Below are 15062 nucleotides of genomic sequence, written 5' to 3' on the forward strand. Positions count from 1 at the left end.
CTGAAAAAAAATTCTATGATCTAAAATTTTGGATCGTAGATAGTAGATAGATAGTCACTTTCTCTTCTCGCAAAAGAATAAAAAGTGAAGTATGTAACTTTGTGTTAACCATCCACACATTGTTGACTACGTTATATCTATTTTTAAGATATAAGCAGCTTACATTTTTCGTTCACTTAGAAGTACTTTCTGAGTATTTGATGTTTCGGAAGTTTCTCAACTGCGGGTCTTTAGAATAGTTGCAACCGCGACAAGCAGGCCATTCACGGTGGAGGGAAATCGCAAGACGTGTCATTGACGAGTACCGGCCAGACCCAGAGCAACTAGTGGCCATACTCGGCTAGTTCCGTGCGGACATCTCGCTGGCCTGTACTCTATACGATACGATACGCGGTTTATTCTTTGGGGGCTTTCTAAATTAAAACTTGTTACCTTTACACTAAAATTTTTTCCTATCTTAATAGTGATCTCATACGAAATTTATAATTTGGTATTTTCGTTATTTATATTGAGTTACGAAATTAAATAAGTGAAGGGTACGTTGCTCTTACGAAATAGTAACTAAGTTGCTTTGAACTAATCTCGCTGTGCAGTTGATATACAATACAAAAATTATACACAACAGGAAATTTTTGAGTGTTGTTAAAAACAACGAAAATGGATATCCAGTTGGATGCAAATGGCACCCCATTTGTGGTATGGGGTAATAATAGGATACAGTTGGAAAAAGATCCCATCACTGAAAAGTGTTACATTGAAAAGGCTGAGAAAGAACTGAGGGAAACACCAGAAAATGTAGAAGCAGCTTTAACTGAACTAAGAATACTTTTGAAAGGTAACGTGATTTAGACCTACCGTGGACGATTGATTTCGATATTAAAATAAAATAAACATAAGAGCATGCATTTATGTGTGTGTGTAGTTGTCAAGTTAGCGAATTTCTTTTAGTAGGTAGCATAGTAATAGAAAATTAAGTAGCAATAGCTAATTTGGTAAAATTAATAATTCACTAATAATTTATACCTAACAAAATTTAAAAATATGTAATAGTAATGATTACTGTTGATTGAGTTATGATTACCAAATATCCATTACTGAAATAGTAAATAAAATTAGAAACAGGTTTTAGTTATACTTTCTGTGAAAAATTTTATTTGATTGTTTATTAACGGAGCTAATTGAATGATATGTACTTGCTTAATAAAGCTAGTACTCATCTAGGGAAGAAAGTGATCGATTACAAACTAGTTATGAATTATACTTTCTCCTGAGTAATACACATATCTTGGCGTTGGTATACAGAAACCTAAACTTTCGACTTCTATATCATGAAGTTTTTGATTTGGCTCAATTATTACTAATTTAACAAAGCTATTTGTTAAATCAGCAATAATTAAGCCTTATCAAGTTTCTTCTTTTCAAAATGTCAAAATTCTTCTTTTTGAAAAATTGAGAAAATCTCTTTTTATAATGGATTTTATATAAAACATGCTTTCTGCTGTTAAACTTAACTAAACACTTCGTTATTAGTTCCATTCGCCCCTGTTTTAGATAAAAGTTTACTAACGGAAAACTTCGAGCAGGTGTTGTATAAAATGAGATTGATTTTATTATTGCTGAAATCATTTAATTTTTATTTAAAAAGTTCCTGAAAAAAAATGGTATTGAACATATAAGTATATAGATAATTTCTCCTAGGGATTTCTGTTTGATAATTTAGCCATTCTATAAAGTTTGATATTTATTAAACACTTACTAATAATAAACAGTTTGGTTTTTACGTATCCATATAAATGGGGATTTTGCACATAGTTACCACACTTGGTACCTACCAACTTACCTAAGTTGGCAATCGCAGTTAAGATTTGATAATGTTTTAAGAGAGACAATGTTGCCCCTCACTCGACCAATAAGGTCCCTTAGTCGCCTCTTACTACACTCACGGGAGAAGAAGGAATGGCCCATTCTATGCCGGGATCACACAGCAATATGTATTATAATAGATTATAACAAATTCCCATTATTACTTGTATTTAAACTAGCTGCATTTAGAATTTAATAGAAGTTAGTATGTTAGACGTTCCATACTTTGCGCACTGTAATTGTGGGTCAAAGTCGAACAGTAATATCTATTTAGTGTTCTCGGTGTATAGACATTAGATAGGTATATCTCAATTATCTTATAATCGTCGCATACAGATATGAGTACTAACGACATTGAGGAATATACAGTGACACAGTATATATAACTGTAGCTGTGCTTGTGACTTTGCGTGACTTAAGGGGCTACTATGAAATATTTCCAAAATTTCAGAACCGAACCCAACACAAATTCAAAATCATATAAGACATACCCTTTAAATTTATTGAAAATATTATAATATCGTTCCTTTGAACTTTTATGGTAGGATTTATGTGGAACGAAATGTTAAGCTGAATTAAGTAAATTGATTTCTGTATGAAAGAAAACACGAAATTGAGGTCGGAAATTCGGAATGTCATCATCATTTCAGGGTAGACTCCGTGGATCGCGCTCCGCGTGATCGGTATAAACATAGCTTAAAGTCAGCGTTGCAAAACGTAAATTTTTATTTCTCCCCAAGTTGTTTTTTTCTCTAAAATAATAAAAATCCTTTCATTCGGTTAAGGCGTTTAGATGCCAAACAATTGATAACATGGTTATTTACCTTTTTTGTTATCATTCCCGCCTCCTTGTTAAAGTTATTCGTGTTTTAATTTGAGAGTTTGAACGTGAGTATTAGGCAAATAAAGCATATTCCATTTATCTTAATAATTTATCTATTTTTATTATACAATTCTATAATTCTTATATAATTATCTATTCTTAATTATTCCGGCTGTAAATGTTAATTCAATTCTTGTAATGTATGGGTATTTTGACAATCACGTATTGTATTGACGTAATATGTACTCATGATGTATTCAAGTAACTCGAAGCTAGTTATGCTCACTATAAGATCCTGACTGTTGGCGGCGTGATGGCCGATTCGTTGTGTTCCCTAAAATATGGTTGAGCGAATTGATGGCTGGCTCATCCGTCATAATCGTGAACGGGTGCTGCTTGTGGAGACTGCTCTTCTCATGTTTGGTTGTTTATTTTCTATAATAATACATACAAATAGAACTTAATGCTAATTATAGTCATAGTACCCATAAAATGTAAAATTTGTATCTAATACGAGTATATTATGTATATGATTTTTTTTTTCTATACAACTTAGAATGGCAAACACTCTGACGGGCCACCTGGTGGAAAGTGGTAACCGTCGCCTATAGACATAAGCAGTACCATGGACATAACAGACTATACTGATATGATACCTCCATGCGTTGCCATTCCTGAGGACTCAGTTGTTATTACTCTGTACCCAGTAAATTCACGCCATATCCCACCCTTTAAACCGAAACACAGCCATGCAAACACAACTGCTTCACGGTTGAAACACGAATGGAACAGAGATACCCAAGTAATCGACTTTTGTACAAAGTCTCCCTCTGGTAAATGTTAAGATGTTGCACCTCTATGCATTTTTTACCGAATTTATCATGGGGAGTGCTCTGAGGAATTGTTCGGATTTATATCTGCTGCTAATTTTTACCACCGTACTACCGCCACAAACTAAAATTGTATCCCAACCATCTGGATTAGTGGCGATCCTTCACCGTGCGTTTTTGAGACACTTTCTTCTACGCACAACCGCTCTTTGGAATCAATTTCCAGCAATGGTATTTCCGAACAGATACGACATCATAACCTTAAAAAAAAGAGCATGTTCCTTTTTTAAACGGCGGTAGCACACCTGCAATGCCTCTAGTGTTGCGGGTGGTCATGGGCGGCGGTGGTCACTTAACATCAGGTGAGTCGCGTGCTCGTTTGACCTCTGTGTTATAAAAAAAATCCCTAAGCAGTAGAATCATAAAAGACAAAAATTAAAATAGCTTGTAAACAAGTCTGTTGGAATGAAGATTATTTCTATTCTATTTTACCTATTGTTATCATTAATTTGAGTATTTGATAATAATGTGAGAAAACGCAGGCTCAATACATTGAATGCTGCAAATTAGTAATTATCTTATGATAATTAACTCTACTTTGTTTACGTTTGAAAAGTCATCATATAATTATGTTAGGCACCTATGCGGAAGACATAAAAGAACGCCTTTATTAAGGGCTAACAATTTTTACTCTACTTCCTGATTTAACTTTATCGAACTGGTCTGATAAAGCTCGTTTATTACATTATTAAACAAACAATACAAATAATTTTCAAAATAGTTGCAAGTTATTACAGTGACTATTTGTAATTGGAGCTTAGCGGTACTTTTTTTTAATTGGTGATAAACCTAACCTTAACCGTTAACTGAATAGAAATATCTCTCATAATATCTCTGGCCTATGTTCAGTAGTGAACACACAGCCGATATAGTAATAATAATAAACAGTATGCGCCAATTTCCTTATGTTGAATTTTTAGAATAGTTTCGATGATTTATTATTATATGGTTGTTAATAAACAAGAAGAAATTAAAATAATTTGTATTTTTTTTAAAATCAAATTTATTAAATAAAAACGCTTTCGTTAATTTACACAATGTTTATCTTTTCTATGTTAATGTTTCTGTATGTATCATAACACAACCTTCGAAAGAAACACATCGCAAGAAAATACCAATAAAATTATCAACGGCCGCTCCCTGTCGAAATCGCGTATAGATTTAGTTATAGTTGCAACATAAACTATATAAGTGTTTACTCAACACCGTCTGACGTCACTATTATTATGACCATTAGATACGAAGTCATAGAAAATTCAACGAACTATCATTAGGAACAATTCAATTCTCAGATCACTGAGTTCGCAGAGTTAATTCTTGCTTGTTTAAAAGTACTTAGGAATGTCAAATTGATACAGTGTCTGTATATTGCTTGCTTCACTTGGAGTATTGCTGTCACTTATGGGCGGGAGCACCTAAATACCAGTTTGAACTCTTCGATTCGGTGCAACGACGAGATATGAGAATTGTCGATAATCCCAGGCTTACAAGCGGTATCAAACACTTAAGTCTTAGGAGAGATTTTATTATTTGAAACTATCATGGTTAATTCTAGTGGAATTTATCACAATGGACTAACTGACCTTTCACCTATTATCCCTCACTGGTTTCCTGCCAGCGTACACAGATAGTGCAGGCGGGGTTACCATTTTAGCATCGACGGTAATATCTAGTGCCTTGGGGGAAAAGGGATTGTTAGTAATGGAGACTGAGAATCCCATTGCTAGCAATATAGTCAATCAGGTCGACCTCCTCGCGGTTCCCCTTGGAAACTATCATGGTTAATTCCTGATGAATTCATCATGATGGGCTAACTGGCCTGTTTTCATTCTCATCTATCACACTACACTGGTGCTCCGCCAGCGTATCCCGTTAGCGCAGACGGGGTTACCATACCATTTTTACCCATCAAAAAAAAAATCTAATGCCTAATATCATATATATAAACTATGGAGTAAGTATAACAAATAGGAACAGCAAAAGGTTAAAAATATACCATCATAAATATAATAAAGATTGTATGTCCTAAATAAATCATAAATATAGTGGTACAAAATACATTGCTTTGCTTAATTTTTTTTACATTTTACATTGCATAAAAGAAAAAAAATATTACGATGTAACGTTGCGCCAAACTATATGTATGTGCCTAAACCATTATTTCTTAATTTAAAAATGTTCCATTGTAATAATGTTAGCTAAAGGTGTTTCAATACAATACCTGTAATATCTTTTAACTTATATTTTATTTATTCGTGCAATTAACTAAATATCATAAATAAGTGCAATAAGTATAAATTACGTAATAGGTAAGTTTCATTTAAATGTAAAATTTATGTAAAATAAAATTTAGAGGTGTATGTAAAAAAAAAATTAGAGTTGCAATACTTTTGCAATTTATTACTATGCTATATTTCTTTGACTCTATAATAAAGTTCCATTCATATTAAATTTATTAGAAGTCCTAAGGAAGAAAAATGTGTAGAAGAACCATGAAGACAAAACAGCAACATAAAATATTCCACCATAATTTTGCAAATAATGTTTATTTATTTATCTCACAACTTTTTTGAGTAAAATGAAATATTTAAAATAATACCATAGATACATCAAAGCTGTAGAGAACTGGTGCCTGAACTGATAAATGAAAGTAAATCACTTAAAATCAAGTAAGATTATAGTCAAATGCGCTCAAATTTAATATAAATTTTTTTTATTAAATACAGGCAAATAGGAACCTACTCGTATTTTGTGTTTTAGCCATTGTTCTGAGGAAATAAATATTACAGTGTACATTCGGTTATCGTATTTTTATATTTAGATTACGTTATATTAGGTTAGTTTATATATTTTTTTTTGTTTTGAGCTTTTTATTTTCATTCTTTTATCTCTTATACTGTGTATTATGAGTATGTTTTTTTTATTGTAATTTGTGTGCTGTAAGTAATGTGCATAAATTATCTATCTATTTAGGGTCCTGTAGTTATGCTTCCGAATTCTTCTCAAGCAAAGCAAAAACAAAAAAAGACTACAAAAATGTAAAGTTCTTCATCATATTGAAATTTTTATACTGAATACTTAGAATTAGATACCTTATTTGACATATTTATTTTTTGCGCGTACTTAGATGACACGTGACCATGGTTTTTACTCTGAGTTGTTTATGGTTCACATATCACGTATAATTATCAAAGTCACGAGCCAATTGACCGGTATATTATGGCTGGAGCTATAAAAAGGTCAGTCCACTTGATGACTTTAGTCATCGAGTTGACGACTATTCACCCGACACTGTGCTGGTTGACAATGTACATATGATAATCTAGAGTCAACTGATAACTATAATTATAAATATATAATCTGTGATAATGGATCATAAATAAATTTAATTCATTACTGTACGTAAATTAATCTCATGTTGACCAATTTTTTTAATGAATGAATACCATTCCATGGTGGGGGGAAACGGATTGTTAGTAATGGAGACTGAGAATCCCATTGCTAGCAATATACCCAACCAGGTCGATCTCCTCGCGGTTCCCTCTGGAAACTATCATGGTTAATTACTGATGAATTCATCATGACAGGCTAACTGGCTTGTTTTCATTCTCATCTATCACCCTTCACTGGTGCCCCGTCAGCGTATCCCGTTAGCGCAGGCGGGGTTACCATATCATTTTCACCCATTAAAAAAAATATGGAATGGTATTTCCACGTGCTCTGCTGTTTTACGCTAGCAGAGTGCTAGCGTAAACTACCTATGATTTAGACATTCTGTTTGTAGATGTATAGATACAATATTATATATTAATATAACCACAAATTATTATAAATTATGAGATTATGTCGATGTCTTCAGGGACGATATACTTACGAAATATCTTAATCTTGATACGAAGGATCTTGGAGTGACGCTAATTGAGTATTTTTTTATTACAGGGGAACCTTCACTCGTCTTGCCCATCGACAACGATGAATTTCTGATGAAATTTTTAAGACCTTGCAAGTTCTATTCGGAAAGCGCCTTCAAAAGGGTACGAATAATTATATTTTACGTGTACATATTGTTCTAATGTAATTATTATCTTTATTAGGATTCCATAGAAGCTTTATTGATACTTTACAAATTCGTGAGATTTTCTGATTAATTTTCAGTGACTACTAATGCATATAATATGATTTAAAACTTGATATAATTTTAGATATTTTTAGCCTAATGTAAAGTAAAATATAATATTTATTTGTTTAGTAAGTGAGTAATTACAAATCAAAACATATTTCAAAATATGGGTTCGAATTGTGAACATGGCTATAAAATATCAATGGTATTTATTTGCCCAATTGAAATCGATTTTATTATTATATTATTTTTTATCTTTAAACTTTGTGAAAAGCAAAATATAAAACATTTGTAGTTTGATAAATATTGCAGGAAAATCTAACTTTTGCAACTCGAAAATGGTAGTTGAGGTTGAGGTTGTATGATAGCAGGTCGACTGCCGTTACTATAAAATTTGTTACTTTGTAAATTTTTTTACAGATATATATCCTCACTTTTAAAAGCCTCGAATGTTCTACTATAAAACTATTTAATATATAAAAATAGTGGATGACGTGGTCTAAACATTGAAAAAAAAATTACTACACATTAAATTTTAGAAATAAATATTTTTTCAGGCAATCTATTACTTTATTACAGATACAAGCATATTATAAATATAGAAAAACATTCGTTGAATACACGAGAGACTTGGTACCATCTACCGTTCGTTCTGCTTTCGAATATTCCATTATTTCCTTCCTGTCGCCGAGAGATCAGCATGGACGCCGTATATTACTTGTGGAGTCAGGTTAGGCTTCTTTATACTAATTAACGTCATAAACTACATTCGTCGCACAAACATTATCTGTGGTTATATTTAATTAATTTATCTTTTTTTTTTATGTTTTGTACAAGTTGTATGGATGTTAGACGTCAGTTATATATCATCTAGGTCGAACTTTATATTAAAAAAATATTGTATGATTAAAAAATTTTAACGTAACAGGATTTTCATATTATAATAATATTTCTTTATATCAATTTGCAATTAGTGAATTGTCAAGTATTTAATCATAATATTTTTTTAATCTCGTAAAATATTAAATATATTTTACGTGTGTCAAGTGGAGTATACACCTATTTAATCTATTTGTAGTCAGTACACCTATTGTGTTTCTCGTGACATAATTTTTAACAATTTATTGTATAGTTATTTTATATTAGATATTGTACTTTATATGTATATTATATAGACATTATATTTGTGTCGCTATTTTACACATATGAAAGGAAAATTATGTTACTTTGTGTATTATATTTGTAATGGCTGATCCGGTCTGGTCTGATCGAGAGGTTTTGCCAGTAGTTGCCACGCTTGGCAGGCGGACTGGCAACCGCAGTTAGGCTTTGGTGATATTTTAAGAGGCACTTGTGCCTATTCCTCAACCGTTAATTTCCCTTAATCGCTTTATACGACACTCATGGGAGCGGAAGGGGTGGTCCATTCTACGCTGAGACCACACGGTGGCGTAACTAAGTATAATGTAGTTGTTTAATTGAACCAACGACGGCGGAATTTTTTTAACTGTAGGGTTATTTACCTCTGTGTTGAAATTATTTTATTCGTTTAATGAATGCTAGAAGTTACGTAAGTAGGCACCTGACCTACATTTTTATGTAATTGTAAAGTCAACATTATATGAAATTTTGATTATTCAGTATGTGCAAAATGCACCTTTTTAGAATTATATTTTAAAATTTTGTATACTTTTTTTTTATTTGACATTGATTTTATTAGAATTCATTTTTCCACCACAAGCAACCGTGTTCTTATTTTATAGAACATACCACAGCCCTATCTTCATATCACACTTTAAAATAGTACATTATATTAAACTAAAACATTGTTAATGCGTAACCCTGCGTGTAGATATTCCAATTTATTAAATAAAAAAATAAAAAAACATTATAAATGCATTATTATTTAATCAGAAGTTAGGTAGGTTTAAAAAAGAAAAAGAGAAGAGCCATAAACGCCATAAGATAAGGAAATTAATTGAAAGCGCTGTATAAAAGTCTAGTATCTATAGTACAAGCTGTACTTAGTTTGGGACTAGATGGCGCTGTGTAATAAATATATCCAGAAGTATTTACATAAAAAAGAATAATTACCTTCATTTTATAGAACGATGGAATCCTCGAGAGGTCTCTCTACAAGAAGTGTTCAGAGGAGTTCAGTTGGGACTGGAGGCTGCCATGGTGGAGCCTAAAACGCAAGTCAGCGGAGTCATCACTATCCTCGACATGAAGGGTTTAACCCTCGCGCAGATCATGCAGATGACGCCGTCCTTCGCGAAAATGGTCATTGACTGGATTCAGGTGAGTACTTCAATATATAAATATATTGTTATGATAACGAATCACTTATATATTGCTACTCTCTTATTCATAAAAACTAAAATCTTGTACAAATCAAATTTAACTTTTACACAGCTTTATCACTTTCTTTCAAATTGGGAATTTAATTTAAAAGAAAGAGACAAAGCAGTTCATTAGTTAATACAAATTTATGGGAGGTTTTATGTTTTTATCAATAAGGTTCATAAAATAATAAATAAATTAAACTTAATCCATGACTTTAGGTATAAAATTTCGTTTAAATCCGTTCAACCGTTTAATTATTATTGAGTTACAAATGTTACAAACTTTCTTTTATGACAATTGATTAAGGCGTGTTGGTACCAAGAGCTAACAAACAAACAAATTCACTTTCACATCTATTAAGTAAAATTATAAACACTAATAATAGTCGAGAAAGTTACGTACTTTTAAATTAATTAGGTGCATATATTTAAATAGGTGTAGATAGTTTATGTCTTACACGGTAAATTACATTTTATAACTTCTAAAATGCAAATATGAATATTCAATGTTAGTTAAAGAACGTTATACATACATAATACTAATTACAGATTAGGCTGATGAACTAATTGAAGTACAATGTACATGTACTCGTACACACAAATATGATAGTGTACCTACAGTTTTGTAGAGACTACATTTGAATGTGACTCCGCTGATGAACCTAAATTAATTGTTGAGTTGCTCCAGTGTACTCGATACGATGACCTGTTTTCACTAAACCCTATATCTATACATCTTATATAGAAGTTAAAGTTTTTTAAGGGTGATAATGAAATGGTAACCCTGCTTACGCTATCGGTAAGCGCCGACGAGGTACCAGTGAGGGATGATAGATGAGAATGAAAGCAGATCCGTTAGCCCATCGTGATGAATTCCACTAAAATTAACCACGATAGTTTTCTGGGGGAAACGCGTGGATGTCGACCTGATAAGGTGTATTGCTAGTAATGGGCAAATTAGACCCCATTACTAATAATTTCTTTCCCCCCAGAAGTTAGAGTTTACTAAGTTTATATATATGTATGTTATATTATTTTTACATATTTGTATGGTGACGGAGAAACATGCAATGTTTCACCTCTTTATGGGACAAAGTCTTACTGATATTATAAATGTAAAAATGAGTTTGTTTGTTTATTTGTTTGTGTTACCTCTTGGCGTATTAACATGTCAGTCATGAAATTTAATATATGGATGCTGTAGTATTTAGGGAGAAAAAGGAAATAGGCTACTTTTTATCCTGGTCAATTAATATATCCCGGTTATACGAATGGAGTAGCGGATAAAAACTAAATAATATTACGAGTATAAGAGAAAGCTCAAAATAAAATTCTATATCATACTAGCGACCTGCCCCGGCTTCGCACGGGTGCAATACTGATACTAAGTAGCGCCGTATTATTTGTCCCCCGACATTATTTTAACCTATCTCATAGGATTCAGCCAGCGTTTGCAATATAAGCGCAAAAAAATGTGTTTATGTACGACATAACATTAGAAACCTTTAAATTTATCAGTGTTTCTCTACAAAAGTATGCATGTATTATATATATAAAACTTCCTCTTGAATCACTCTATCTATTAAAAAAAACCGTTTCAAAATCCGTTGCGTAGTTTTACAGATTTAAGGATACATAGGGACGGACAGACAGCGACAGCGACTTTGTTTTATACTATGTAGTGATTATCTGGTCAGCGTGGTAAAAGTATCATCCTTCCAGAAGAGTCTTCTTATACCTCTATCTTCTCACGGATAGATTGAGCCCAATATGGAGACATAGTAATGGTTTTCTGAGACATTTTACTTTCTGTAGTTTGTATCCATGGCATGTATTGTATTACGTTCTGGCGACGGTCATCATTTCTGTTAATAAGAATAAGAGAACGAAACAGGACATGTGCTATTTACAAGTTATTGATTAATTAATTTGGAGCGACTTTCAAGACAAGTGGAATCAATTTATTGAGTCATATCTAGTCTAATATTTATAGTAATTAGTTATATTACTGAACTTTGACAGAAACCTTATAAATATTGGGCTCTAATTTAGATAAACAATATTTATAAATTCTCAAATGATTAGTTAATATATATTTGTATTGTAATCTAATTAAGTCTGTACTTTAGTCATTAATGTTGATATTTATTAATAAATTATACTTACTTTTTTGTGAATATATACATATGACATAGTAAATAATACATAGAAACTATCCAGACCAATACGAACAGATTTTGTATTTACCATATTTATAGATTTAAATGTTTGTATTGTTACTTAGTCGACTGTTCCGTGACTATCGGAAGATAAAGCAGTATATTCAGCTGTTAGACTACAAAGGTTATCAAGCAGATGAAGAAAAACATATGAAATAAATTTAATTATATAAAATCGTAAATGCGAGACTAGTGAGTGAGTTAATATACTTTAATTGAATTATAAAACATTGGGAATAAAGCAACACAAGTCTTACTATGAGTATATCTCATTAATTCTTACCAAAGGAGTAAGGACTTCAAATAAAAAAAACACCTCACATAATTAATGGACGTTCTCTAACAAACATCTGAAACGCTCTGCTTGTATGATTGTAGTGACAATCGTAAAGTTCTGTCGTACGATTTAAAAATAGAAAACTTTTATTTCAGGCTCCAGTAGTGTAATAATAATTAAGTAATTACCTTAATACTAATTAAGAATGAATTATCCTTTTCAGGACTGCATTCCAATTCGCCTAAAAGCTGTCCACATAGTAAACCAGCCATATCTTTTCAATATGTTGTTTGCTATATTTAAACCTTTTATGAGGGAGAAGCTACGCTCTCGCATCTTCTTCCACGGCACAGATAGACAGTCGTTACTGTCCCAAATTCATGCTGATGCTTTGAGGAAACGCCACGGAGGAATTTTGCCGGATCCCGAGATACCAGGGGAGGTAGTGTGGAAGATGATGATGCATTACGAGGATAATTTCAGAGGTATGCCTCTTCAAATATTCTCTTCGTAAACCATAGAGTATAACTGAGGGTCAATGCATTAAGTTTTGTTTAAGTATTTGTATGTGTGTAACATTGACTACAGATTTTACATTTAATTTAGCTACGTGAAAAGGTCATAAAAAACGTTACCTGACTATACTTGAATGTTAATAGAAACACAACAAAAATGTTAACTAACATATCTATACTAATCACGTGTCCCTCTAAATAGTAGTGGCTGTTTACATCTGTTTGTTTTCCCCCTTACTTATTCTAATTCTTGCAGCAGATTTTGATACAGGTGTCATTGTCATTTGGATAATATATTTTATTTTATTACTAGATAAATTATTTCTAACACTTTTTTTTATTTTCAGCTAAAAATTCTTATGGGTACGTGACAAACAATAATGTGAAGTAAATAAAAAAACTGGTTTAAAATTATAGAGTTTTTAAGATATTAAGCGTAATAAATAACCAAAACGTAAATGGAGAAAACATCGTTTGAATAGAGTGGACTCGTTTGAACAACTAATAGATTAAAAAGTGATATTGTGATTTAAACATATGTATATTTTTATATTGTTAATGTAATATTAATTTTAAAAGACAATTCGCAGTGTAACTAATACTTCATTCGTTGTAATAATTTATATTCCGTTCCATGTACATAACATAAATACATCAATTTAATGATATAGGCTCAATGAAATATGCGCCGATAACTTAGTGTATCTTGTCAGATTTGACAGAGATGAGTTAAACTTAGGTCAAGGCATCGACCGATATGTTTATCTTGTTTTCTAGTGTACAAACAATTATGAGAGACCTAATTTTAGAGTTCTATTTAAAATATGCTTTATGATTAATTTCAAGATAAATAGATCTAGGTAAAATGTAGATATATCTATATTACAAATGAATAAATATTAAGGAGTAAGTAATAAATGTATGATAAAAAAGACAGGTTCTTGACATTAAGATTTTATCTGTATTAGTCTTGCCTATTTCTACATCTAATAAGCAATTAGCAGCATACTTTTGTTGTTGTCATGTGGTTTTAATTCATTTAGGAAGGATAATATATTGTTATAGGGAGGGTTACGAGCATTATGGTAAAGGTTCATGTGTTTGCTAGCTCATTTGCTGATTTCAGTATCGATTAAGTGTTTAGGTATTTCTAACACAACCATTTTGTAGGGTAAAAACCGCTGTTACTTCGCGAATAAAAATGCCAATTGTAAAATTATTCTTTGTCATTAGCTACCTGTATCTATCTATTAAAACTCTATATTATAAAATATCAATTTAATAGCTTTATCTGTGATAGTTTTGAATTAAATATTATAATTTATGTCTTTTTTATTTTTTTTTTGTTTATTATTTATGTATATATTTTTAAGAGGGTTTTAACATTTATTTTAATTCTAATATACTTACCTAAATAAATTTAATTTCAGTGAAACGTATATCTCAATATGTAATATAAAATATACCTATTTTCATTATAAATAAACTATATTATTATTGATAAGTATACATTTATATCTCAAATATTTATTTTGAAAGATTTTCTTGGCATTCCTACTAGGTAAATATCTACTATTAATATGTTAAGTATAATAATAAATTATATACATTCCGATTAAATGTAAAAAATATATAAATGTGAATTTAATTTCTTCCATAAATTATTTTTATGTATATTTCGAATAAAATTTAATATATGGCTTGATTAAATTTTCTTACAACTTACTCGTACTACTAGTATTAAGGCGTATGTTAAAACTAAATGAAAGAATATAATTAAAATATAATTAATATAAAATTTGCTAATGAAATTATGAAGTACTTGATTGAAAACAATAAAGAAGGATTAATTGTCGTCATCATATGCCTAGGGACGCTAGGGGTAATAGTAAACGGTTTATATTTGGGATTAGTGTATGGTTCTCGGAGTAGGTACATAGATATAATACGGAGGTGAAAAAATTTTAATAAGGAAATGTTAGGAAATATTTTACATGTTTAAACTATTTT

At 31.2% G+C, this 15062-nt stretch overlaps 1 protein-coding gene across 1 annotated transcript; it reads left to right on the forward strand.

Annotated features, from left to right (window-relative positions):
- Nucleotides 1–304: 304 nt before the first annotated feature.
- On the forward strand, nucleotides 305–14376 carry LOC113517015 (clavesin-2-like). Its single transcript, XM_026901529.3, has 6 exons — nucleotides 305–835; nucleotides 7516–7610; nucleotides 8276–8426; nucleotides 9804–9997; nucleotides 12761–13022; nucleotides 13400–14376. Exons 1-6 carry the CDS (start codon nucleotides 658–660, stop codon nucleotides 13441–13443), a joined length of 924 nt encoding a protein of 307 aa, XP_026757330.1. The 5' UTR covers nucleotides 305–657; the 3' UTR covers nucleotides 13444–14376.
- Nucleotides 14377–15062: the final 686 nt, after the last annotated feature.

Source organism: Galleria mellonella, unplaced genomic scaffold (assembly GCF_026898425.1).
Source record: "Galleria mellonella isolate WM207_F2 unplaced genomic scaffold, CSIRO_AGI_GalMel_v1 utg93, whole genome shotgun sequence".
Lineage (NCBI taxonomy): Eukaryota > Metazoa > Arthropoda > Insecta > Lepidoptera > Pyralidae > Galleria > Galleria mellonella.

Bases quoted from the DNA above. Each gene is read 5' to 3' on its own strand.
- LOC113517015 (XM_026901529.3), top strand. From the start codon at position 658: ATGGATATCCAGTTGGATGCAAATGGCACCCCATTTGTGGTATGGGGT. The intron at 836-7,515 runs GTAACGTGATTT...TTTTTATTACAG, and splicing joins ACTAAGAATACTTTTGAAAG to GGGAACCTTCACTCGTCTTG. The intron at 9,998-12,760 runs GTGAGTACTTCA...TATCCTTTTCAG, and splicing joins TGGTCATTGACTGGATTCAG to GACTGCATTCCAATTCGCCT.